The sequence below is a fragment of the Conger conger genome, chromosome 1 (genome assembly GCF_963514075.1).
Source record: "Conger conger chromosome 1, fConCon1.1, whole genome shotgun sequence".
Taxonomy (NCBI): Eukaryota; Metazoa; Chordata; class Actinopteri; order Anguilliformes; family Congridae; genus Conger; species Conger conger.
In genome coordinates, this window is record NC_083760.1 from 27,961,591 (window position 1) to 27,989,302 (window position 27,712).

Sequence of the window (27,712 nt, forward strand, 5' to 3'; positions counted from 1 at the left end):
TTATCAATATGACAATATTGACAATATGACTGTTAGCCAACACGTGAAGTAGCGATCTTCACCAATTCAGAATGGAGCTAGTTTAGCTACATTACATTCTCCTTGTGTGTAAAATCTACCTAGCTAAGTAGCTATCAGTCCCATGATATCAGACTATGATAATAATTATCAATACCATGCAAGCTAGCTAGCTATAAGTCCAGAATGCTAGATGCAGTGAAATAAAAACCACTTGATCTGTAAGGCAGCCTCACATGTAAAACCGATGTGAGCTAACTGATGTGATGTTAGCTAGCTAGTATTAGAGCTGTAGTGTTAGTAGTGTATGGCTGTGGTCCTTTGTGTGCTTAGTTAATATGATCTTCAGCCTTGACCGTCTCCACCCAGTTGTATGCTGCACTGTTATCCCATTATTATCCCATTATTATCCCATTGGGTCTCCCTTATGCTACATCAAGACCGTGTTTTCACCTCAACCACATCTTTGAGCTGTGCAAGGCTAGCAACATTACAAAATTGAGTCCAGCTCTAATTATAAATGTATGAAATCCCATTGCTGCAATGTTTCCCTACCGATTATTTAACTGGGGATGGTAACTTGAACATTGCTCCTTAAGATGACCTAACTAGAAAACAATATGTCGTACCAAATCTGAACAATGGAAAATAATGACAAGGGGAAATATTAGAGGTGTAAGTAAAAGAGAAAGGGGATGGGATAAGCAATAAATTGAGCCACTGATGCAGGCACAAGACTGAGTCATTGGCACAAGCAAACACAGGAATGGGTATATGACATGGGGACATGGGGAAAATGAGCCAAACGTAACAGAATAGGACTCATAACGGAGTCACTGACACAGGCAAGTACAGAGCTGAGTCCCTAAGACAGGCAAACATAGAACTGAGTCACAGACACAGGCAAGCAGAGGACTGAAACACTGACACAGACATATGACTAAGTGATCGACAGACACAGGACTGAGTCATTTGACACAAACACAGGACTGAGGTATGGTACACAGATAAAGGACATAATTACAGACACAGATTTAGTACTAAGCCATTAACAGACACAAAAACAGAAGTGAGACACTGACACAGACACAGGCAGAGGACTGGGAGACTGACACAGACGGAGGCACATGGCCGAGTGACAGACACAGGATTCAGTCACAGACAAAGACACATAATAAGAACTGAGTCACTGACAGATACAGGACATAATCACAGACACAGGCAACCATAGGTCTAAATCACTGACACAAACATGAGACTAAATCAGGGATGGGCAAGTAGGGCTGTATCTGTTTCTGGATTTCAGACCAACTTCTGCTCTTAATTATTTAATTATCCAAATCATTTACATGATCTGCCATGTATAGCCACATTCCGTGATATAAACAGCAGCTGATAAATGTTCTTGTCTTGTAGCATTTTATTGCGGTCTAAATTACGAGTGAATCCGTGATGGTGCATAAGGGTAATTTAGCTAATTGAGCCAGGGTAACTGGGGGCAGCAAAATCCTGCACACACACCGGCCCTCCAGGACTGGAGTTGCCCATCCCTGGTCTAAATCACGGACACAGACATAGGACTGAGTCCATGACATAGACATAGGACTAAATCACTGACATAGACATAGGACTAAATCACTGACATAGACATAGGACTAAATCACTGACACAGACATTGGACTGAATCACCGACACAGACATTGGACTGAATCACTGACACAAACATTGGATTGAGTCACTGTCACAGGCACAGTACTATGCAAAAGTCTAAGGCACAAGTGAAAAAGATAAAGATGTTTTTCTAACTATCGGAAAATGTACTATAAAGAGAAATAAACAGTGAAAAAAAGTCAAATCAATGTTTGTTGTGACCGCCTTTAAAGCTGCATCAATTATGTAAACTGCCCAGATAAGAAAAACTGTTTGTAAGTGGTTCCAAATATATTGATAACTTATCACAATTATTCTGCAGATTTTGGCTACCAGCCCAATGCTCACAGTCCAGATCAAGTTTTTTTTAGCTGAAAAGTATCACTTTATTTAATAAAATATTAAAAATTCTCTGTGACATTTTTTGGAAAATGAATGTTCTAAAATCTCAAAATTGCTCTTTTCTACTGGACACACAAATACAGAAAACAAAGGGATAAACACATACATGTGTTTGTTTGTTTGTTTGTTTGTTCAAAAAAAAATAAATAAATAAATAAAATTGCCCTTGTCCTTATCTTTGTTGTACAGGTAGCAGTTGAAATTGTACTTACCTCTAGGGTCTTTCAGCGAACTTATCCCTGGTTATGGGTATGCACTTTGTTGTACGTCGCTCTGGATAAGAGCGTCTGCCAAATGCCAATAATGTAATGTAATGTAATGTAAACATACACAAGACCAGATTTACATTTTAAAAAATTGAAGGGATCTAAGACTTTTGCACGGTACTGTCGGTCTGAGTCACTGACACAGGCACCACTGAACAGGAAAGGGACAGGAAAGTACCCCGGTCCTCTGGCAAGTGCAACACAGACTGGTGCATGGGGTCCTCCAGGAGGGGGGGGCAGTCCTGGCAGTCGGGGGGCACTAGCAAAGCTGGCGAGGCAGGGGGGTGCTGGGGGCGGGATGGGGGTGTGGAGTGGGGAGGGAGGGCACACTCAGAACCTAAAGGGTGGGGAGACAAAACACTGCTGAGAGAGAACATCTCAGGACACGACACCGAACAATGGCAGCACATTCACAATGAATGAACGCATGGCTCATGAACAACAAAGACCCAAAACAACGGGCACTTCTGTGGTCACCTATGCAGGTGGCAGGGATTTAGGGCTGGGTCCGTTTCTGGCGGCAATTTGGAAGCCAAGTGCAGATTTTAAGATCTTGTGTATTTTTATGAAGATTTTGGTTTCGTTGTTTGGTTTCCACGAATGGAGAGTCACTGTTTCAATCTTCACAGCATTTGCCCAAAACAAAAATGCAAATAAATAGCTAAAAAATGTAATGTATATAATTTACACATACATGTACGTTATCATCAAAGTTTAACCACCACATTTACCTGTAAGTATTGTACTTGAATATAGTCACGTAATTCTTTATAGTGAAACCACTGAATTTATTTTCTAGTACAGTATATTTTCTTCTAAATTACTAAAAACGTAATTACTACAGATACTGGGAAGCAAAATGACGTAACTGTCTGAGTGGAGGTGAAAACCTGAATGGTTTAATTAAATACGTTGTCTGCAAACATATTGCCATGGTTCTTGGGTCTACCAGTAGATTTGTAAAGGGTATTGGTTATGTTAATCCAAGCTTAAAGTACATTGACAACCCTAAGGGTGGGTTGAATAGTCTTTAAATGTTTGAGAGAGTTGCCTGCCTTTCATAGGCAGAAAAATAATACCCCTCATTGGAACCATATAGTTTATAAAACAAAAATGTTCACTCGAAAAAGACCCTATTCATACTGAGAGTAATACATATTTCATGATATTGTAAAAAAACAAAAACAAAATGTATACATAAAGTATGTAACATATTCTCACAATAATTCAGTTTTCTGCTTCGAGCACACAGCATACAGGTAAATTCTAATGCACTGTTATACCCATGAAATAATTAACAAGAAAATTATATTACAGTAACGCTAACTACCAATTTCTTTGACCTATTCGTGACCAATTTTAAGAGAGGATTGAGGCAAAGTTAACTAATCAGACAGGTTTGTGCCCTAACTGAAGGAAATGATATCCCTGCAAATACGGTACAAATGTGCATATTCGGTTGAAGTGCAGCCTATTGCCAAACCGTTTCCTGTGTGAGCTAAGTCCTGTCCAGATATGGAGGCTATCTGGTCGGCCCTGCTGCCACATCCACACTCACTGCCCGGTGTGGAGCGCAGGTGGAAGCGCAAACCCCTCGTGAACACAGCTGAGGCCGATTCGCCCACGAGACCAGTGCTGAGGATTTTACTCCACACAAGCGCAGGCTATGACAGCATTCTGGACTTTGGAGGAGGGGGGGGGGTATTAGAGCAGAAGTGTGGGGGGGGAATTGCTGTTTATGGCTTGGAGGACCACCTGTTTTCCCAAAAAAAAACAGAAATAGTCTGGTCCCTCACTTCATATTCCCAGGCGGTTAAAATCAGACCCGTCCTGTGTTTTATTTTGTTTTTGGTGGATGGACATGCAATGATTTCTCCTGGAGAGCTTGGCCAGGTTTGAGAGTGTGTGGAGGTGTGAGGGGGGGGGGTTGGGGGACTGTGTCAGTCAAACAAATGCGGGGAGTCTGCGGCGAAAACAGACGGCTGGCGAGAGTTTGCTCGAAGTAGCCAGCGCGTCTCAGCGATTGTTCCAATAAACCAGATGAGAGCATCTGCCAGGAGCTGAATAAATAATCACCCCCACTCCCTCCACAACAGCCCCCAACCGCTCCAACCTGCCTAGGCCAGCTGTTCATCCTCAACACCTCTGGCTCGCCTTCCCTGTTCCCCCTTTCCGCGTTCCGAGTGCTTCCAACCAATGCGGAGCCCCGTCGCAGAATGACGGACAGCGGAGAGAGGTGAAGGGGGCTCGACGGTGTGGGGACTGAGAGAGGGAGGGAGGGGTTCTTGACAGGCTGACAGGGGAGAGAAGCCACTTGAGATTCCCATACAGCTGCAGACAGACAGCAGGTCACCCCCGCCTGATGCGCTAATGCGCTAACAGGCCCCTCTCCCCAACAGCCTAATCCCCCCCTGCATTCGGAACGTGCTTGGAATCAAACAGGCAGCTAAAGCTACTCCACCACAATAGTGTTAGAGCGACGACGCTTCTTCAGCGTTACCTGGCTGCATTAGTTTCCTTATTGTAGCTACATGGCTAGAATATGGCTACTGATTGTACTAATGACAGTGGTTTCTGGTTACAAATGTTTGGTTCTGCTCAGTCATCCTTCCTGTTAGTCAGGGAGCTTTTCCTTGCCAGGTTTTAGGCATGGGCTCTTTGTATAGCTGCTTTTTGACAATCTTGTATTGTAAAAAGCGCTATAAAAATAAAATGTAATTACATTAAATACGTCAGTTTAATTGAATGTGCATTTTGTTGAAGTATTGGCTATTTGCAGACCATCTCTGGTGTGAGCTAATCAGGGGGTCTAGCGATAGAGAAAGGTGAGAATATTCTATTAAAAGCTACCTTAGGATGAATCATTTTCTGTGCTCGGCCAGCGAATGAATAACAGTCACACAAAGGAGAGGTGAATATGCAGAGGCTGTTTTTAACCCTTGTGTTGTCATCAGGGACAAAAATGGCCCTTTCCTGAGTTTAACAGCAGAGAAGACCCCCTAAATTTAAAACATTTCAGGATGAAATTTGAAGACTTGTATTGTGCTGGTGGTGTATTGTTTTAGCTAGAAGGGAACCCTACTCCTGCACCCTGGTGCATTTGCATAATTTCATAGTTGTAACATACTTTATTTTTACAGTGCAGTCCATACGTATTTGATCAGGAACACAATTCCAGGTTCTTTTTGGGTCTGCAAGCACATTGAATTTAAAATGAAATCTAATTTCAGGGTATTTGCATCCATATTGGGTCACCTTAGGGGTGACATTGGCTCAGAAGGTAAGGCCGGTTTGATCTCGACCCGGGTGTGGCAAAGTTTCCCTGAGCAGGACACCTAACTCCCAAATGGCACCTTGCATAGCAACCAATCACCAATGGTGAGTGAGTGTGTATTTGAATGGGTGAATGAGAACCATCAATTGCACAAGAATCTCTTAGCACCTTCAAGCGCAGACTGAAGACGCACCTCTTCAAGCTGCACCTCTCCCCGCCCCTCCCCACCTCCCTGAAAACTGTTGTCTTTACTTGTGTTATTTACTTGTGTTATTAGGATGATACCTTTGTTAGTTTTGTTTGGCTAGGTAAGTTGTTTTTTCATATATTTCTGTGGTGCAGTATTAAAAGAAATTCTGATGATCAAATAGACGCTATTCCTTATCTTTGTTATACTGGTAGCAGTTGAAATTGTACTTCCCTCTAGGGTCTTTCAGCGCACTTATCCCTGGTTATGGGTATGCACTTTGCACATTGTTGTACGTCGCTCTGGATAAGAGCGTCTGCCAAATGCCATTAATGTAATGTAATGTTTTGAAGAGATGTCAAACACTGAGTGGGGTCAAATTCACCCCAAACATAATAGGAGTGCTAATTATGTTCCAAACTGTTGATTTTGGTAAGCCTAAGGGTTGGCCGATGTCTCTAGCCGTTTTATTCTTGTTTCTCAGGCTTCTTTGACTTTCATTGGCACAACTTTGCTCCTCATGTTAATAAACAGCAATAACAGTTTCCAAAGGTGATCGAAAGACTAAAGGAAAGACTAGGTACTCTCTTATACCTGCATTAAGGAGGCAATTACACCTGAGCAATTACAACCATCTCAAACATTATGGTGCCCTGAAATTGGGGGACTATGTATAAACACTGACATTTCTACATGAAATGTATAAAAATACCCTTTCATAAAATATTAATAAATCAGAGGCAAATCAAGACATAATGGGTCTTGGTCCCAAACATTATGAAGGGCACTGTATGTATATTTGTTTGACTATTCTTAGTGTTATTTTTGCCAAAACTGTTTAATTGCCTCTTCTGGGTCAGTTTGTTATCTAATTAATCAACAAGGGTTCAAGTTATCAATGTGGTCACATCTAGCACCTGGAACCATACTTCCCTCTAGGGTTTTCAGTGCACTTGTCCCTGATTATGGTTTTGGCCCTTTATTGTATGTCACTCTGGATAAGAGTGTCTGCCAAATCGCTGCCATGTAATATAATGTAATGTTCTTTTGGGTAGAAATAAGTACCTTTTACAAACAAAAGAGGTACAAATTCATTATTAACCCAATGGCAAGGGGTACAATTTTATGTACCTATAGGGTGCCACCCCAGCCACAAGATTTAGTACCTTTTTCAGCACTTGTCGTACCTTTTTTTCCCTGAAGGTGTATGGTGTAGCGCCCACCTGAGCCTTCTTTATTAACAACATGCTTTCTGTCCTGTTCTAGCTGGGTAAGCTGATCTGCATGGTGGGTGGAGGGGATGCTGTCCATCGGATCGTTTTCAGCATAGACAGCCAGACGTGGCAGGGGGCCAGACCTCGGTAATCCCCGCAAAGGTCAGGCGGTGCCGCGGTGGAGCCAGACGCTCCACAGCTGGCCCCCGCCGCTGGGAACAAGTCGGCGGCGGTTTAGGAACATGCCGGAAGATAATCCCCGGCTGAGTCACGCCGTGTACCCTGTGCACCGCATTGTGTGGTTACAGTAGAGGTCCTGCTCTCCCAGCAGCTGACCAAAGAACCAGAGGATCTGTGTGCGCCCCACCACGGTTCACAGGTATGATCTTTAACTGCTCTCCAAACCACTTGCTATATACAGTTAGGTTCATAAGTATCTGGACAGTGACACAGTTTACCCCACAACAGAGTTTTACCACACTGCTCACCACTGATCACAAGTTTTACCATATGGCTCACCAGTGCCAGCATGCCCATTCCATGCCCACCCATGAATTGGTGATTTGTGGCCTCTCTCAGGTATAAATCATCTATGATGATTTCAGAAGAGTCAAAAACAGCCTATTATTCCAAATATAACATTCAAAAACCCCCAACCCCCCCTTTCCACACTTTGTTAGCTCCCACCACGATTTGGTTAGCATCAGAGATACTGAAACCGCAATGGAAGTCAAGTTGTTTAACAATCTAGAGTTTGCAAACCGCACCAAATGGATACGCTCAGAATTCCAAACTCCCTAAATGAAATACCTCACCACTCCAAAGACCCCACGGACCCCCGGACCCCCCAGGGCGGGTTACCTGCCAGCGCCTCCGTGTGGCTCAGGAGGAGGCTCCTGTGGGAGTCTGCGTCGGCGGACATTTCGTGGGCAGAGTGGGAGTCGTGCTCCTCCTCGAAGGCCTGCCACGTGAGAAGGCCCACATCCGACTCATTCAGGTAGCCGTTGGACGTCTCGCTGCTGATGCTCTCGCCTACGCGGGGACAGAGAACCGTCGAGTGACTCACCAGACAGAGCACAGAACAAGGGTTTAGTTCATTATTCATTTACCCACACACAAACGAAGCTCGATTCACTGTACCAGAACATCAAAAAACAAGCTCTGACCCTTTTGCTTATTCTACTAAAACGTCAGTTGTACAAGGTTACAGTGTGTTACAGATGGAATAGTGTTTCCATATGATGGTTCAACCAGCAACAGAAACTGCTGTACATCAGCATGTAGAACTTAGAGAATGTACAGATATTAGCAACAGAGGTGAGATCTGGAGAGTAGAAACAGTGTAGATTTGTAGTATGGAAACAGACTACAGAAAAACAGGGTACATGGGTGGCATAAGAACCAACTGTAGATCTTAGGCAAGGATTACCAACTCATGGTCCTCAAGGGCTGAAAACTGCTAGTTTTCCACCCTCCCTTTACCTGTGAGTCAGGAGTGAAGACAGTCTGGCCAAACAGTAGCATGAATTACCCGGGAGAAAATAAAACCAGGGCTGGCTTTGGATTCAAGGGCCAGAGTTGATGATCCCTGATATAGACTATAGAAACACAGTATAGATCCAGGAGAGATTGAAGGATTAGCTATGATCTCACTTTTCTCCCGAAGTTTGGTCCTGCCAAACGAGATCTGCCCATCACCAGGGTAGTCCAGCTCAACAGGACTACTGCTCCGACGAATGAAAATCTGAAAGTGCAGAGAAAAACATTAATATCCAACCTTAGAACCCCCCCCCTCAAAAAAAGAAGCCATTCAGGGAAAATAAATAATTCCTTTTTCCTTCCTTGACTGTCACTGGCACAACTCTTGACAAACAGTAACAGACTCTAAAGGCACTCATAAATCTAGAATCAAGACTACATACTGAAAGTTTTCTTATAACTGCACCATGGAAGTGATTCAGTATACCTGACTAATCAGAAACAGTCCAGAAGTCAAACGTCCGATTACTTTTGGTCCCATAAAATTGGGAGACTATGTATAAAAAGGGATGTAATTCCTACATGGATCACCCAATATGGATGTAAAAATTTAAGGTGACAGCCTACACTTTAACCTCATATTCACAATTTAATTTCAAATCGAATGCCTTGGGAGTACAGAGCCAAAAGAATAGAAATTGTACCACTGTCCAAATAGTCATGGATTGCACCGTATATTCAGATTCAGAATGGAAAAATAATCAAAATGTTTGCAACTGAATCAAGGACTGTATGCATACTTTAGTCTTTCAGATAACCTTGTCTGCTTCAATATTTATGACAAAAACATTTTTTTTCTCAACAGGTTACACTACATGGTCCAAATTCTTATCTATGAGGTCACATCTGGCACTTGGAACTGTAATTCCCAGTTTCCAGCGCACTTGTACCCAGTTATGCATTTTGTCTGCTAAATGCCTGTATTATAATTCAATATGTAATGCGAGACAAAATGAGATTTTGATGAAGAATATAATTAAATTCTTCATAATTAAACTACAATTTAGTTTTCTTATTTGATGTCTTTCAGGGATTTTCATGGGACCCTGTCAAACCCACACCAAAGATCAGAAATGGCAGAAGATATTGGAGGTGTTTTGTTTTTGTGTGACCGTCTCTCACCATGGGTGGCTCGCCCTCCCTCCTCGCTGCCACAGCGTTTTCGGACACCCCCGTCCTGCCGTCCATGCTGTTAGCTGGAGAGTACTCCCGCTTCTGACCTGCCATTTACAGAGAAGGTCATGAGGTCAGGTGAGCAGAACAGGCCATTTACAGAGAAGGTCAGGTGAACAGAACAGGCCATTTACAGAGAAGTCCCTGTGGTCAGATGAGGCCATATATGCTCATCACATTGTCTGCAGTCAACAGAGTGAGGCAAGCTATCTACAGAGATGAATGCATATCTAAGGTGTCCTATTGACTTTATTAGGTGTATAGGACAACCAATAAAGACATTAATCCCTGTAATGTGACCCTTGAACAAGGACTTTGTAGCACAGCTGTTCTCAAACTTTGTGTAAATAAGTTTCCTTGCCTGTGCTGTATTAGAATTGTGCATGACGATGAAGTATGAAGGGCGCCCTGTAGCGTAGTGGTTAAGGTAAATGACTGGGACACCCAAGGTCGGTGGTTCTAATCCCCGGTGTGGCCACAATAACATCTGCACAGCCGTTGGGTCCTTGAGCAAGGCCATTAACCCTGCATTGCTCCAGGGGAGGATTGTCTCCTGCTTAGTCTAATCAACTGTACGTCGCTCTGGATAAGAGCGTCTGCCAAAATGCCAATAATGTAAAAGTATGCTCAATTTGGAATTAAAATATTCAGACATATGTGAAAAGAGCAGCAAGTAGGCTGTCCCTCTTGCACAACATGAACATGAATGTTAACAGAAAGTGTGCTATAGTTTATACTTATATACTATATTTACTTTATAGTCAGAGTTAATGTGTCATCTTGCAGCCCAGCTTAATCACTCCCACAACCCAATGGATCCTATATTATGGCTCCCAAACTCACAATATTGGACACACTTGCAGCACACCAGTATGTGTGGATTTGTTCCTGTCCACCAGGGGGCAGCATCACTCCTCAGTTCGTCTTCAAAGATTCTCAGACTCAGTCCTTGTGCCCACCCCATGCATACTAGCTTTTGTTCCACACAATGGCTTCAAGGTTGTTGAAGAAGACACGCGTTTACTTTCTTCTATATTTTCCCTTATTCTGCAATGCTGATACGTCTCCAAACCCACACAAGATTTAGTTTAAGTGACCAGGTGTCCAGTCTTTCAGCGGTTAAGACCCCACTCATTTCAATTGACGGCCTATAATTTAATCAATTAGCCACTTTATGAAGGAATAATTTACTATACAGCACATTACAGTACCAAGTACTCGATGGTCTGATTAAAAAGCATGGGACTGAGAGAATGGGAGAAATAAATACTTCATGGCAGGTAAATAATCCTTCAGTAGTACCTTAAGCGTAATTTTCATGGACACAGATAACGCTTACTTCTGGAATAAAGTGAGTCTTGTGCAGGGAATCTCCATTCAAAACATAATTTAGTTTAGGACCAGGACTCTGAAACTGGCCCTAACAGTATTCAATTCGTAGCTTGTTACAATTACATTACATTATTGGCATTTGGCAGACGCTCTCATCCAGAGTGACATACAGTTGATAAGCAGGAGACAATCCTCCCCTGGAGCAAAGCAGGGTTAAGGGCCCAACGGCTGTGCAGATCTTATTGTGGCTACACCGACCTTGCGTGTCCCAGTCATTTACCTTAACCACTACACTACAGGCCACCCCATGGTTAGGGTTAAGATGAAAACTAGCTTGCATAAAGGTTTGAGAACCCCTACAAAGAGTGAGGGAAGTGAAAGTTTACAATAAAGGCAAATATTCCTTAATGAGATACTGTACATGTTTGCATATGCGATCGGCAACACCCACACCTATCACGGCGCGGGATGACCATATGCTGTCAATCAACTTGTTTGAGCCAATCTAAACACCTGGCAGTTGTCGGTAGAGAGGGAAAAATCAACCAATGAGGGAGCGAGAGGCGGGGCGGACCTGGGAAGGTGTCGGAAGGCTGCTGGGTGATGTCGGAGGTGCTGCTGCTCCGCGGGAGGGGGGCGTCTCCGTCCTCCAGCTCTCCTTCGCCTCCGCACTCAGACAGCTGGCCCTCTTCCACATCTGGGGTGGGAGGGGGGGAGGAATGGGTCAGATGAGGTCGGCAGGTTGCCCGCAGCACGCTCTCAGAAATAAAGGAGGAAAAGTGCCTAATAATGTACATGCTTGTCCCTAGGATGGTACCATATAGGTACATAAAATTGTACCCGTAGCCAGCAATACTGTATATGAATAATGTGTAGTTTTTTTGCATGGTAAATGTACCCATTTATCCCAAAAGAGAGCATTACTGTGAAATACATTTGGTCATTTTACATCCTTGAAAAACAAAAATGTACCTCCACTGTCACTTTATTTCTGAGAATGCATTGCGCCTATATACAACCCCTCTGGAATGGTTTATCCACATCCACCCCTAATTCAATTCTTGCCTCTCCCACATTATAGCTGCCTACCCCATAGCTGTGATTGTGAATTAAGCATTCACACATGCCGTTATTGCAGCTGGCGCAGTGACACAGATCCCCAAACTGCAGTAAATGACTTCAATGACAACATTAAAGCCCTCCACGCACAAAGAATCACAATAGGAGGAATATCAGGAAAGGAAAAATGGGAATTTCAGGACAGGAGAGGAGAGGGGAGTATCAGGATAGGAGAGAGGAATATCAGGACAGGAGAGTGGGGTATCAGGACAGGAGAGTGGAGTATCAGGACAGGAGAGTGGAGTATCAGGACAGGAGAGTGGAGCATCAGGAAAGGAAAGGGGGAAATCACAAGAGCATGGAGAATAGCAGGACAGGGGAATACTGAAACTGAATATCAGGAAAGGAAAAAGGGTGGAATATCAGGGAAGGAGAGGGAGGAGGAATATCAGGATAAAGTGTAAGAGAATAGGCGGACTGAAACTGGATATCAGGAAATGACAGGATTGGAATATCAGGAAACGAGATGCACAGGATAGGGGGAAAGAGAGACAGGAAGAAAGGGAGAGGACTAAAGAGCCCTCAGAGCACTGTACCTGAGAGGCGGTGAGAGCAAGAGGTGGAAGAGATGCCAGGTAAGAAAGAGCTGACAGTGTGCAGCAGCAGAGGGACGCTTTTAGTAGCGGGCAAAGCCTCGTAAAGGTGCACGCAGTTGCTGATAGACTGGCTTCGCTTAGCTTCCGTCGGAAGAGCAGCCGAAGAGAGGGACACACAAAAAACCAGTCACATCACAGACAAAAGGGGGACAGGAAACAAAGTTGTTGTTTTTTTCCATTCACAAATCGATTTGGTACTGTAGCATGTGTTCAGTGCCTCTCAAGAGAATCTTTAAAATAAAAATCTGGCCGAGAGAAGGAAGTGTAGGTCCGAGAAAACGGCTCCGTGCGCATCATTTCAAGATAACATCCGAATAGAATACGGTTTAACAATCAAATTGTCCCAGAGCGGACTCCTCAATGAAAACATCTATATTTCAGTAATAATTATTTGGATTCCCAAAGTGCTGTGCCTTCGTGAGTTGATTAAAATTAAATAAAAGATTCGACGAAAGCAATCAACTTTCTAAAAGACTATGAACTGTGGAGGAACGGCATCCCTGCTGAAAAAAACCCAGCACAAGTATGGTTTTGAAATAGCTGGTACCAGACCAGTTCAGACAGCTCGTGGTTTGACCAGCTGAAGCTACAGCTGGTAGTTGGTCATTTCAAGATGGTCATAGCTGGATTTTACACCAGGGATGCCACTAGAAACTAGATCGAATTTAGTCACTTGTTGACATGAAAAAATCATGTTCATTAATATTGTTCCAAAAATGATATATCACACCCAACTATCTGCACATTCAATTACAGATACAATGACAGATTTACTTCAATGATACTTCAATGTATAGATATATAATTGATACAAGACGAATATTCCAGACAAGTTTCGTGTTAGATTCAGCTCCGTGAAAAGTACTTAGAAGTGCAGCCTACGGGAACCATTAACATAATCTGTTATCATATCTTAAATTAAAACAGTGATGGATTTAAAATAATGGACCCGCTGTGATATTGTTAAACTGTCACTAATACCCATTTTGGCACTGCGGCAGCTTTCAAGCACCACAAAGGAAATATCGTGTAGCATATATGTTTTACCATTCGTCATGATAAGGGACAATTTCGGTATTGTTTCTAGACAGCACTTCAAGTATAATCGAGAGGACGGCTATGAAAGAGAAGAGTGGTATTCTCTGCAAACAGTGTTTTAATTAGCTCCGTTTTTATTTAAAGATTGCATCTATTCTGCAAGCCTGGCCAGCCCTACCTATTTATGCATTTTAATAAGCATTAATTACGGTCCTAATGAAACTATTAAGACGGCTCGGCGATTGAAGTTCCCGGTTCTTTTTAAGTAGGGGGATTTGGACGCGTTTGAACTTCAATGCGTGCGAAATCCAATTAGGCGGCACGAAAGGAAGAATCCGAGACGGCGGCGTTTCATGTCGCTTTCCGCACAAGAGGCAGGCGGCTTCAGAGAGGGCTCCTTCAGCGCCGACTACATCTGCTCCAAACTCAACGAGGCACTCGTGCTGCGGAGATGCGATCGCTAATTTGTGTGTTTGTGCGTGTGTGTGTCTGTGTGTGGCAGAACGGAGGAAGGCAATGAGCACTTTCACTGTCGCCGTTTTTTAAAACTGTTAACCTACACAGTCAACGCGTTCATCCGCAAACGCTAAACATAGCGCAACGCGGGGTTGTGTGGCTCCGCGCATATAGGAAAATTCGCCGCCCACATCCTACAGCTTTTAGGCAAACACCAGGTGCTGCACCACCTGTTGCAGTGGGTGGCAAGAGTCAAGAACAATCAAAATATGTCCAGAGGGAAACATCTTCCCGGCTGAAAATTCCAGTTTAAACCAGCCTAAGCTGTTCAAGCTGGTTTAAGATGTGTTTTCAATTTTTCTAGCTAGTTTCAGCTGGTCGACCAGCTGATCAGCCGATACTCAATGTGGCCACCACCTTAACCAGCTTACACCAGTTACAAACCAGCTTTGCCTAGAAACCAGTCAAGATTAGAATTATAATCCCAGCTGGCTTTATCTATAATCTTCAGAAAGGTTGTTAGAATTAATACCAAAAACCTCCCACAGACGGTATCTTTCCCCAACTCAACTCAGAACGCACGTGTTGACTATTGGTTTGCCCTTTAACTGAGGGGGCCTTTCCCGCTGTGTACAGTGTCACACCTGCTGCTGTCACAAGCTCCTTATCGCAGCTGGGGAAACGGCTGGTGGTTTCACAGTTAAAATACATTTTTAAGGTTTCCCTTTTCCAGTACAAATATGTGCCGACGTGATGCTCTTCAGTGAAACTCAATTCATACCATCAAATGACTCGAGATTTGGAGGTGATCCCTGGTGTAAAATCGAGCTATGACCAGCATGAAATAGCTTGGGCTGGTCAAACCATGTTGGTTATGGAGCTGGTTGAACTGGTCAACCAGCGAGTGAACTGGTCAACCAGCTATCAACCGTTTCAAAGCAGGGGTCAGCTCTGAAAGCAGTGCAGCTTGACCTGGGCTAACAACTGAAAACCGATTTTCAGGTCCACGCCGTCTCTGAACTCTGAACCAGATTCACAAACGTGGCCTTTCTAAATTACTGCGGACATCATTTATGAGGTTACATGGCAAGTGGTTGGGGATGGGGAGGGGTTGCAACCTGTCAAAAAAGGTGGAAGTCTGTCAGCACGCTGACATAGAAACATGTTGCGGTTTGCCTGGTGACATCTGAGAGGGACAATGGCCACCATCTGCTCTTCTTTTGTGTTTCACGATTCCGCCTTTCAGGAACACCCGGGCAGACATAAAGGCCCTGCCCAAATATACTGTTTCAACCCACACTTTAGTCAATAGCGCCTTTGTGTAGGGAGAGACACCGTTTGTACCGGGAGGCATATTAGCCGAATATTACCAGACTGGGAAATGACTCCAAGCCTTCACTTGAGTGCAAGTCATTATGGGTAATTTGGGAGAAATACAAAAAAAGGTCACCTCTCAGGAACACTTGGGACAACTTTAACAGCATTTTAAATACGTAAGGCAGGGTGTCTAACGTTACCGAAGAATACAGCTTGAACATAAAACAGTAGAGTGCGATTACTTTTAATTATAAACTGAGTTCTGAAACGCAGAAAGGCCTCGAGTTTGCATGTTCCCATGCCTGGTGGGTTTCCTACAAGTACCCAGATTTTCTCCCACAATACGAAGGCCTGCAGATTAGGCTACTTGTGGGGGCATCAACAGGACATTGCTGCAAAAATGCATGCATGCTCAGTCAACCCACCCTGTATAAATAATGTTCAACAAATAAAATAAATAATAATAAATAGCGTTTTAAGTCAAATTGTGTAACGTTGTACGTGCAAAACACAACTGAATTTACCGTGTATAAGCGTGCCAGGCGGCCATTTTGTGTCAAAGCACTCTCGGTGCTGTGGGTTATTGCCATGTCATTTGTTTCTGACTATATGTACCCGTGTTACAGTAAGTGGGACAGGTTAGCGTCCGTGCTAACGACCGCGACCTGTGGCGGTGGTGTACCTGAGGCTTTCTGCCGGACGCTGTTGCGGGCCTTCTCGACCCCAGGGGCACCGGACGTGGTGGCGCTGCGGAAGCGCATGGGCTCCTGCACCCCGTCCCCCTGGTTCCTCCAGCTCAGGGAGAAGGAGCGGCCCACCGACGCTGCCGTCTGGGAGTCCTTGATCACCCCTGAGAGAGACAGACAGAGATTCGAGCTGGGTTACATTACATAACATAAAATTACATTACAGGCATTTGGCAGACGCTCTTATCCAGAGTGACCTACAACAAAGTGCATAACCATAACCAAGTGTGCTGAAAGACCCTAGAGGGAAGAAGAAAGTGTGTATACATAGTCCCTCAATTTCAGGGCACCATAATGTTTGGGTCACAGCAATGTTATCTACATGAAAGTAGTCATGTTTAGTTGTTTAATTGTTGCATATCCTTCGCGTGCCATCACTTCCTGATGTCTGTGACCTATCAACATCATCACAGTATCTTATTTTCAGGTTTTCCTACAAGCAATACTAAAACTTTCCTGTTTTACTGTTCGCACACACACACACACACACACACACACACACACACGCACCACTAGTTTTTATATATTTACAGGGACCAACAACCTTCTCGTTCACACACACAAACACACACACATACACACTTACACTACTAGTTTTTATATATTTACAGGGACCAACAGCAGGGACGCACATGCACACACAAAAACACACATGTGCACCCACACACACACACACACACACACACACACACACACACACACACGCCAGCATAACAGAGCGCAGGTGGATTTGACTGGCCGCATTAGCTCTGGGCATCTGTGTGAATCGCTCCGCTCCATGCTGAAGTACTTCATCTAATTGTGCCTGCTCTTCATATCCCTCACATACTATTTGCACTGCATCAATAGGGTCCCACTCAATAACTCATAATGGCAATTTTGCAATCATTTCCACAATCAATACCAATCAATGTCAATTCTGCAGGCTAAAGAAGTCAACAATGGCTTCCTATTTACCATGACACATCAAACATGTGCTACTGAATAATCTATCAAAATATGTGCAGTATGCTGTAAGTCACTATCACATTCGTGTGAGGCTTAAAATGAAACCCATCAATCATAATTGTACTGCATAGCCGATGTATTGAGTTCACAATACATTCTAATATAACAAGTGAGGCATACTACCCTATGAACGACATTGAAGACCATATTGAGCGTTCTTATGGTATTGAAACATGTATTAATGTTTCGTGTATGTATATCCATGTGCAAGATTTTTTTTCTCAAAACTGAAAAGCATGCCTACTGACTAAAGGATCAGCATGTTGCATCAAAGAAAACCACATTTGGTGCAGTGACAGACGCATTCAATTCAACTGAGTGAGGTAAATGGACTGCATTTATATCGCCCTTTTATCCAAAGCACTATACAATTGAAGGCAATTCACCCATTCACACACAGACACACAGAGTCATACACAGTCACACACACCAACGGCAATAGGCTACCATACAAGGAACCAATCAGCTCGTTAGAATCCCTTGCTCAGGGACACTTTGACACACCCAGGGTGGGGGATCGTACTGGCAACCTGCCAACTGCCAGACAACCGCTCTTACCTTCTGAGCTAAAGTGGTGAGTCAATTTTGTGTCCGAGGTGAGAAAACAATCAAATGCAGTAGATCTGTGAGCTACACTCTGTGTAGTGGTGAAAACTATTAAATATGAAGTTTCAAATGTCCCTTACGATTTGGTTCTGACACCAGGCTTGAATGATTAAATAGGCGTTCCATTACACAACAATAGGGGTCATTTAATGGGAGTCGAAGAATCGATTCTCAACACTGGAGTTGAGAGTCGGAGTCGACTCCAAAAATCCCAGAGTCGCCCATCCCTTTCAATGATACAGACTTGTGGTCCCCACAATGCTGCATGTTTGTGGTCACAGTACTTACAATGATACAGACCTGTGGTCCCCACAATACTGCAAGTTTTGGATGTACAGTACTTACAATGATACAGACTTGTGGTCCCCACAATACTTCAAGTTTTGGATGTACAGTACTTACAATGATACAGACTTGTGGTCCCCACAATACTGCAAGTTTTGGATGTACAGTACTCACAATGATACAGACTTGTGGTCCCCACAAGTTTTGGGTGTACAGTACGTAAAATGATAGAGACTTGCTGTCCTCACAATGCTGCACGTTTGAGTGTACAAAGCTTACAATGATATATGCGGTCCCCATAATGCTACGCTGATGTTTGAGTGCATGGAGGGATACCTCTGCCCCGCTGCTTCTTCTCCTTCTGCTCACTCAGCTTGTCCAGGGGCAGGTTGCTCATGTCCAGGCCGTAGACGGTGCGGGCCAGCACAGCCGTCAGGGAGTCCATGATGCTGGACCACTCGCTCACCAGCTCCTCCCAGTCAGTGAGCGAGGAGAGCACGCTCAGCAGCTCGTCCCACAGCTCCCGCGAGATGAAGACGCTCAGGTTGGCCCTCACCCACGCCACGATGATGGTCTGGAGGAGGACAGGGGATGGAAGAGGAGGTGGTGGAACTGAGTGAAGGGGTTGCCCTTGCGTTCGGTTCACCGCACCCTAAAAACTTGGGTAATACACTTTTCAGTATGTGTATCCCCCTTGTTCAAATCCACTACCTTCGTACTGTTAGCGCATTGCTAGCTAAACAGTTTATGGACAAGCTCTGCTGAAAGAATGATAAGACATTTGGTCCAAAATAGGACACATCGGCATGCTGGAATTGAAGCATTCTTTATAAAGTGTGCCAAATCTGATGTTGATATTTGCCAATACACTTTTCAGAGCTCTACTCTGAGGAGTATGAATTAGGCTGTTTGAAAGAAAGTTTGAATCTTAGGCAATCTGCCCAGTGGTGAGCACAAGTTGTCTGAAGTACAGCAGACATATACAAGCCTGAAGCAGTTGTCAAAGATCTGTGCTGATACGCCTTGATGGAGAGCAGGCTGATGTGTTACCCTATACACTGTTCCCAGGTCAGCAAACAAAGCCCTGCAGTTACTTTCTTGGCACAATACTGTTCCCAGGTCAGTATGTAAGGTCTTGGATCCCCTCACCCTGAAGAGGAGAGCAGCCAGGCTCTCGGCAAAGGTGTCCTTTCTTTGGTTCTCCTGCTGCCGCTTCATCACAGCCTCCGTGATCCTGAGAAGCACCTGCAGCATCTGCTCCCTGCAGGGACACATCCCAGCATGCACTCTGTGAGCCCTCCAATCACCTTCCATGAGATCCGTCCATTAAAACCCCTGAGCTGAACTAACACAGACAGAGATACTTAACTGTAGACCAGGGATCATGAACGGATTTGGATTTGGCATTCAAATCCAAATCCAGCCCTGGTTTTCTTTTCTCCTGGGTAATTAGTGCTACAGACTGTTTTCACACCTGACTCCCAGGTATGGGAGGGTGGAAAACCAGCAGTTCCTAGCCCTTGAGGACCATGAGTTGCTGATCCCTGCTGTTTACTAATCAACAGAGCCAGGGCCTGCAAAACCCAGATAATAATACTAATACTAAGAATAATAGCAAATAATACAAAAAAGTATTTTTGCAAAACTTCAGTAACAGTCTTTCAGTTATTGGTCTGACAGAGACTTGCTTCTTATGACTTATCATTCTTAAGTACTTATGTACATTTTCTAATATTGTGTACTGGTGTGAGACTGACCAGGTCTTCCTGTTCATGGTGTGGTCCATGATCATACGGCGGTAGATGCTGAGGACGCCCTTGCACACCTCCACCTGGTTCTCCAGAAGTTTGGGCACGTCGTGGCAGGGCTCCAGCAGGAAGACGTTGGCCGAGTTGGTCAGGAAAACCTGCCGCACGGGAACGGGGAGAAACGCAGTTGCTATGGTGACCAGCGTACCCTATTTCCTGTATCCCAGCGGTTCGCGTACTGGGGCGCCCCTGGGGCGCCCCTGGGGCTCCTCAGCAAAACGGAAATCATTATTTTATAGACATTATATATAGACATTAGGAAGCATTTTTTTCCACACTGGTCACTGTTGGGAATAGCTTGCCAGGACATGTAGCGGAGGCAGAAACACTGGGGGTTTTCATGATGCGGCGCCAGATAAAATCTTTTCGTAAAACTAAGCAGTAGGAACAGTTTAGTGGTAGAAAAAGGCGAGCTTTACGGGGCTGAATGGCCTGTTCTCATCATTATGTTATGTTATCCTTTATCCTTGTTAAGAATAGTGTTATGGGGTGGGTCACTTTGTGAAGGCCAGATAAAATTCCTGTTCCCCGATCAGTACCAGACTTTCAGAGTACTAGAGGCACACGCTTCAGCAATTTCTGAACAATTACAGTCTTGCTTTGACACATGAGCGGAACTTTTTGGGCCAGTTTCACCGACACATTTTAAAAAGACTAGACTAAATTATATTTTGAATGAAGATGCTCCATACAGAACTCAATTTAGTCCAGGACTAAGTTTAATCTGTGAAAGCGGCCCTTTAAACCTAATATCAATTCAAAACTCCATTCCCTGTGATGACTTTGTGTTTGTGCGTGTGAATTTTGTTCAGCAAAAAATTACAGCCAGTTAGCGACTGTTTAAATTTTCATTAGAAATAAAAATCAGTTTTATGTTTGGTCTCATTGCCAACCAGCCACTGAAAAGCAGCCCGTACTGTGTGCTGGATAAAGGTTTCAACGATTAAAAATTTCACTGCAGTGGGGATCCTCAGCCACTCACAAGATTTACTATGGCGAAGAGATAAAAACCCTGTTCTAAAAACAATGTTCCAACAACCCATAACCACAAGCACACAAGCAGAAGGGCACTTTTCTAAACCCAAAGTCGCTGCGCTGAGAATGTTTATCCGTCTATCGGCATCTTCCGCTGACACCCGCACATTTTCGGAGATGCCTCCCTCCATGGTGGCTATAATTAGTTTACCGATTCAAACGGCGAAGGGCTTTCGACCGGAACAAAGAGGTGCCATTGGCCTGCCTCCTTATCACTGGCAGAGGAAAACAATTGGTGACCGGTTGACTTTGGAGCCCAGCCAATACGATTCCAGTAAGCAAAAGCACAAAAAAACAAAAACTGGCTGCCAGCTAAGTGCAAGCTCCACGGCTTCGACAGAAAAAAAAACCCTTATGAACCGCAGTGCTCCTCCATTATTTATCCACTGATTCACTCACTTTCTGAACAACTCACTAACTGACTGACTCACAGTATTAACTCACTGATTCCCGACTCATTCACCGATTCTTTCATTCACATACTGACCCACTTATGGATTCTCTCACTTACAAGTACTTAGAGACCCAGTCAGTCTCGCTCAGTTTGTGACCTATTAAGTTAATCTCTAGATCATTGACTGATGCAGTAACTTGAATCTCCTACTCACTTAATGATTCACTGGCTTGCTCACCAGATAACTGATTCGCTTACTGACTGACAGATGGACATCACAGCAGTTGAACAGTACTCTCAGAAATAAAGGTACAGAAAGTACCTAAAAAGGTACAAATGCTTGCCGCTGGGGCAGTACCCAATAAGTACATAACACTGTACCCCCTAGCCCGTAATATACAGTATAATTAATTCGCACATTTTTTGTGTTGAAAACCGACTCATTTGTACCCAATGAGAATATTACAGTACTTTCACGGTACATTTGGGAAATTTGATCCTTGACGAAAACAAAAATATACCTCCGCTGTCAAGTTATTTCTGAGAGTGTAAGATTACAAACGTGCATTACAAATGGCAATGTGTAGCGTAATGGCTACAGTAAATGACTGGGACCCTGAAGAGTTCACCACTGGGGGTCCTCAGCAAAACACAAATAATGATTTTCCCTGTTAAGCATAATTCTACAGTGGTTTTAGAGTCTGGTTTCCCACCAGAAATCAGTGTAAAACTGTGGATGAAATGTGTTCTCGAAGCCTGGCGTCAGGGATGCACAGGATGGACGCAGCGCGGGAGTGGCAGGGGTGGAATATGGGGGGCACGGGCGGGGCAGAGGGGGCAGACAGACGGGCACGATGCGGGCACCTGCAGGGTGGACTGGACCCCGGCCTTGATGGGCTGGCTGTTGACCTCGGTGAGGCAGCCCCGGCTGATGGCGCTGCTGAAGGAGTACGTCCGGCCCCAGCTGGAAGAGCGCTTGTGCCCGTGAGTCACCAACGCCTAGGAGAGGAGGAGAGTCACGACACTGCCATTCCCTGGGTCACGTATAACAGCCTGCCAAGGCTACGGACTGGTGAACATCAGACACAGCAATAGAATTGATAATAATGCAGATACATGTGTAGTCAGTCTCAGTTTCTAGTAGCGGTGTGTATGAGTGTGTAAGGTGTGTGTGTAGGTGTGTGTGTAAGAGTACCTGTGTGTGTGTGCTGTCAGTAGCTGTGTTTATGAGTGTGAAAGGTGTGTGTAAGAGTACCTGTGTGTACACTCTCAGTCTCCGTCTCCGGTAGCTGTGTGTATGAGTGTGTAAGGTGTGTGTAAAGTGCGTGTACAGGTGTGTAAGAGTACCTGTGTGTGCGCGCTGTCAGTCTCCGTCTCCAGTAGCTGTGTGTATGAGTGTGTAAGGTGCGTGTGTAGGTGTGTGTGTAAGTATGTATAGGTGTACCTGTGTGTGCGCGCTGTCAGTCTCTGTCTCCAGTAGCTGTGTGTATGAGTGTGTATGGTGCGTGTGTAGGTGTGTGTGTAAGTATGTATAGGTGTACCTGTGTGTGCGCGCTGTCAGTCTCTGTCTCCCGTAGCTGTGTGTATGAGTGTGTAATGTGCGTGTGTAGCTGTGTGTGTGTAAGTATGTATAGGTGTACCTGTGTGTGCGCGCTGTCAGTCTCTGTCTCCAGTAGCTGTGTGTACGAGTGTGTAAGGTGCATGTGTAGGTGTGTGTAAGTAGGTATAGGTGTACCTGTGTGTGCGTGCTGTCAGTCTCCGTCTCCAGTAGCTGCTCTGCAGCTTCCTCCACCTCCTCCTGGCTGTCCTTCTCCGGCTCAACCATGAACTCTGGCTTGTCCTGCAAGATCCACTTCCTGTAAACCTTAATCACCTTCCGGGTCGCTGAGGCCTCACAGGAGGGCAACAGGAAGGCCTGCAGAGTGGACAGGCAGTCTCAGTAACATTCCCGTTCATGCCACAACACAGTATCTTATCCAGGCTTCATATGATTACGTTACATGAAAAAAGTATCGACTAAAAAATACTGAACCAAATAGTCACTGCAAAACATATTATAAACAAGTAATAATTCAATGAAATCCTTTCAGAATTTAGCTGGAAGAAGAAAATCAGAGATGACTAACCCAGAAAAATAAAATGCTAAGGGCAGCAAAAAAATACAATAAGAAATTTAGCATGATAACAGCCTGATTTCCTAACCCCTTTAGCATGTGTGAAACCTTTCAGCACATGCAAAACTAATACCACAGCCAATGATTGGTGAAAAACAAATGCCATGACCAATCATTGGACATGGTACTGGTTTTGTATGTGCTAAAAGGTTTTTCACATGCTAAAGGTAACCCAGGCCCTAAGGCAGGGATCAGAAACTCCCTGAGGGCTGAGGACTGTTGATTTTCCACCCTCCCTTTACCTGGGAGTCAGGTGTGAGGACAGCCTGGCCAAACAGTAGCACTAAAAAGAAAACCAGGGCTGGATTTGGATTTGAGGAGCAGAGTTTGATGATCCCTACCCTAAGGGTTCCCGGTGGATGCCAGAATGGCAGAGTCTCTGACCTCTTTCAAGCGCAGACTGAAGACTCATCTCTTCAGGCTACACCTTTCCCTCCCTAACTCACCACCATGATTAACCTTATATACGCCATAGACTGTAATGGCACATATAGTTGTATAGATATTGTTGTTTTTTGTATTAGTTATTGTATTGTTGTACTCAGGGTATTCTAGCTGCCAACTGTGGTATACTAGTTTGGAAGCTGATGTATTCTTCAAGGGTTCCGATTGTATCTGTATGGTTACACTAGGACTCGGAACTGTACTGTCCTCTCAGGTCCTCTTCGCCCTTGTACTTGTGTTTGATCTGCACTTGTACATCGCTCTGGATAAGAGCGTCTGCTAAAGGCCATGTAATGTAATGTAATGTAAAAGGGTATCAACAAAACACTGCATGCTTTAGATATCAAATTTAACCACAAGGGGGCAGCACAACACAAATAAAGGTAAGCGGGGATCTGTCCATATGAAGAATGCCGCAGAGAGAATGTGTCCATTGCAGAGGGCTGTCGCAGCACTCAATGAAGGTGGGTATACAACTTGTGGGCTCCAGACTGATATTTTCATATCGAGACCACATCGTAAGAAAAACCTCAGGTTTTAACGTCACGACTCACTCAGTGTGAGATACCGTTCTGAGCCTGGCTTACAGGCTCCCGACTGGGTTTTGACATGTCAAAAAAACCTCAGGCACGATCAGCAGGCACAGTTACACACACAGGCTCAAAGACAAACAGTACATACAGTAAGTACAGACATATACAGACACACAGTCACAGGTACACACACACACACAGGATCAAACATAGGTACAGACATATACAGACTCACATGCAGGCACAGCTGCACACACAGGCTGAACGACAAACAGCACACAAAGTAAGTACAGACATATACAGGCACATACACACACACACACACACACACACACACACACACACACAGACTGAAAGGCCTACACAGGTACAAACATCCAGACACATGAGCGGGTAAGGCTGGCCTGGTGAAAGGCCTTGAAGACCACACGCACAAGTACCCACACACACACACACACACACAGGCTCAAAGACTAACAGCACATAAGTACAGACATATACAGACACACACACACAGTCACAGGTACAAACACACACACGGAGGCGTGGGGAGGGCCGACCTGGTGAAAGACCTCATTGACGAAGTTGACGTTGTCGCGGGTGGACAGCAGGATGCAGTGCACCATGTCGTAGACGCCGCGGTACTCCTCCTCCACGCTACAGACGCTGGAGGTGCTGGCCCGCCGGTCCGACAGAGTGCTGCTGTTGGAGTGGTTCTTCTCCTGCTCCGCCGGCCCGTTGGGCTCCGGCTCCGGAACCTTCTCCTGACCGCCACTGCCTGCAGTCACGGTCTGTGCAGGCGGACATACAACAAGCAGCCGCTCACTTTCCATCCAAGCTAAAGATTCTTCTTGAAGAATAGTAATATGGAATTGTGAAAAATGTGGTACGTGTATGCTTATGCTGGAAAAACTACAGAAAAAATCTTGCCAAGTATTTTACTATAACATTGAGACTTAAAATCTGATTTCAATTCCTCAAACTTCGACAAGCATTGAGCTGAGAAAACATGAGGTGAGACAGTTTTGCCACGGTACCAACTTGAGATGAAAAAAAACAATTTAAGTCTCATTACAAGACTAAAACCCTTCTCAAGAGAAGACAGCCGGAAACAGTGTCTCTGAGGAGTGTATGGCCAGTTAAACTGATCCAGGGTCAGCTCTGCTGTGGAAACGCAGTGGCTCAGAGCAGTGCATGGACAGTTAAACTGATCCAGGGTCAGCTCTGCTGTGGAAACAGTGGCTCCGAGCAGTGCATGGTCAGTTAAACTGATCCAGGGTCAGTAGCGCTGTGATAACAAAATGTCTCTGACCAGTGTACGGCCAGCTAAACTGATCCAAGGTCAGCTCTGCTGTAGAAATACAGTGGCTCAGACCAGTGTATGGGCAGTTAAACTGATCCAGGGTCAGCTCTGCTGCAGAAACACAGTGGGCCCTGGCCAGGAAGGCTGGTCTGGGGTCAGTCGCGCGCACCTGGATGATCTTGGGCAGGACCTCGGCTCCGTTCTTGGCGCTGGGCGCGGCCGCGCTGACGTACTTCTTCTCCAGGAAGAAGGTGACCAGCCAGGTGATGAAGGCCACGCGGGGAGCCAGGTACTGGTCGCGCGTGCAGAAGGTGCTCTCGTTGTTCCGGGTCACCGGGACGTACAGGGGCTTTGGTCTGTGGTGGGGAAGGTCTGGGAAGAACATGAAGAAGATATGTGACCTTATCTGTTAATCAGTGATAAGTCATGACGGTCAATTTCACATAAATCGATAAAAATGTCTATTTATGGCTGTGTTAGGCTTGCGTCTTCATTCTGTAGAAGAATATCTTGGTAAATGGTTGGCATTTATATAGCGCCTTTATCCAAAGCGGATGTATTTGGATAAAATAATTTGGAGTAAGTAATTCAGAGTAAAAATATAGTTCTTAAGTTTTTAAAAGCAAGATGTCAAAGTGAAAGTAAATTGTTTGGAGGCTATAGGCTATAGCTTGTCACGTTTCACCAGTCACAAACAAACCACAGCTGTGTTTCTGGCTAGATGTTAATGTATTTGCTTTCATCGTCTGTGTGTCTTTATGCCAAGAGTAAATGTTCAGATTAAAAATATTGTTTTAAAAGGTTTATACATAAGATGACAAGTTATAGCCCTAGAGTTTCGTCAGCACAGTGTCAGTAGTCTCCCAGCCTCACGTAACTTTCATGACGAAACTTTGAAGCCGTTTTTCTCAAAAACATGGTTTAGTGGCACTCAACATCAAACGGGACACAACTCCCTTGATATCGGGAGTAGAGAGATAACTTTGGTATCATTAGAAAGCCTACATTCCCCTCTTTCGTAAACCCCTTTGGGGACAATACGACAGATTTGTGAGTAGGTCACATATACTTTCTTACAATTAGGTCATTTGTACTCTGCATTTGACCTAGGGCTGGGCGATATAGCCATCGTGGTATATATCTTTTTTTATAAGCGCAGGAAGAACTATCTCTGGAATGCGGTGTTTGATTTCTTTCAGTCTTTTTTTATTGAATCATACCTGATGCGGAAGCACACATTTTCAGAGGCAAAGTGAAATGCTTCCAAGGAAAAAACGTGGCTCATATCTTTTTAATGTTGATATGACAGCAACAGGGCAATGCTATTTCCATGTGGTAGATAAAAACATAACAACCAGGATAAAGAGCAAAAGAGCAAACACTGTTTTTAAAAACTAATAGGTTTAAAAACTAATAACCAACATTGAGATGATACAAGTGTAGATAAGAAAAGAATGTGTGTTATGTGGTGTATTCTAAAATTATGTGGTAACGTGAGCTGTGTAGTGTCATTTTACATCCTTGTTTCTACTGGATTGGAGAGGAGAAATTGAGAAAGAAAGAGAGAGACGAGAGGCAGAGGAAAGAAATGTGGGATTAAAAAGAGTGGATGAAAAAAAAATGATTGTGGGACAGACAGAAGAAGAAAGAGGCAGACAGTTAACGTGCAGTTACTGTACACTATAAATGACATATGTACAGTATGCGCACACTTGTGAGCCAATCAGGAAGGAGTATCCATCTAAGCTGTGATATAAATATATTAATCTCTATGTGCCTGTGAATTCTGAATCGA

The 27,712-nt window shown here is 44.3% G+C and overlaps 1 protein-coding gene across 6 annotated transcripts in view; it reads right to left on the reverse strand.

Moving 5' to 3' along the window:
- Positions 1–27,712, reverse strand: part of ralgapa2 (Ral GTPase activating protein catalytic subunit alpha 2) — a 177,199-nt gene that overhangs the window by 89,477 nt on the left and 60,010 nt on the right. For 2 of the 6 annotated variants that reach the window (XM_061233526.1, XM_061233542.1), the window contains exons 9-22: positions 26,087–26,289; positions 25,175–25,405; positions 23,199–23,378; positions 22,328–22,462; positions 19,984–20,132; positions 19,376–19,487; positions 18,563–18,800; positions 16,264–16,431; positions 12,711–12,851; positions 11,630–11,752; positions 9,673–9,770; positions 8,665–8,755; positions 7,873–8,043; positions 2,515–2,673 (exon numbers count right to left, since the gene is read on the reverse strand). In XM_061233526.1, the coding sequence (XP_061089510.1) occupies positions 2,515–2,673; positions 7,873–8,043; positions 8,665–8,755; positions 9,673–9,770; positions 11,630–11,752; positions 12,711–12,851; positions 16,264–16,431; positions 18,563–18,800; positions 19,376–19,487; positions 19,984–20,132; positions 22,328–22,462; positions 23,199–23,378; positions 25,175–25,405; positions 26,087–26,289 (2,199 nt within the window). The remainder of the gene's footprint in view (positions 1–2,514; positions 2,674–7,872; positions 8,044–8,664; positions 8,756–9,672; positions 9,771–11,629; positions 11,753–12,710; positions 12,852–16,263; positions 16,432–18,562; positions 18,801–19,375; positions 19,488–19,983; positions 20,133–22,327; positions 22,463–23,198; positions 23,379–25,174; positions 25,406–26,086; positions 26,290–27,712) is intronic. The other 4 variants (XM_061233549.1, XM_061233557.1, XM_061233536.1 and 1 more) reach the window with 3 other exon arrangements.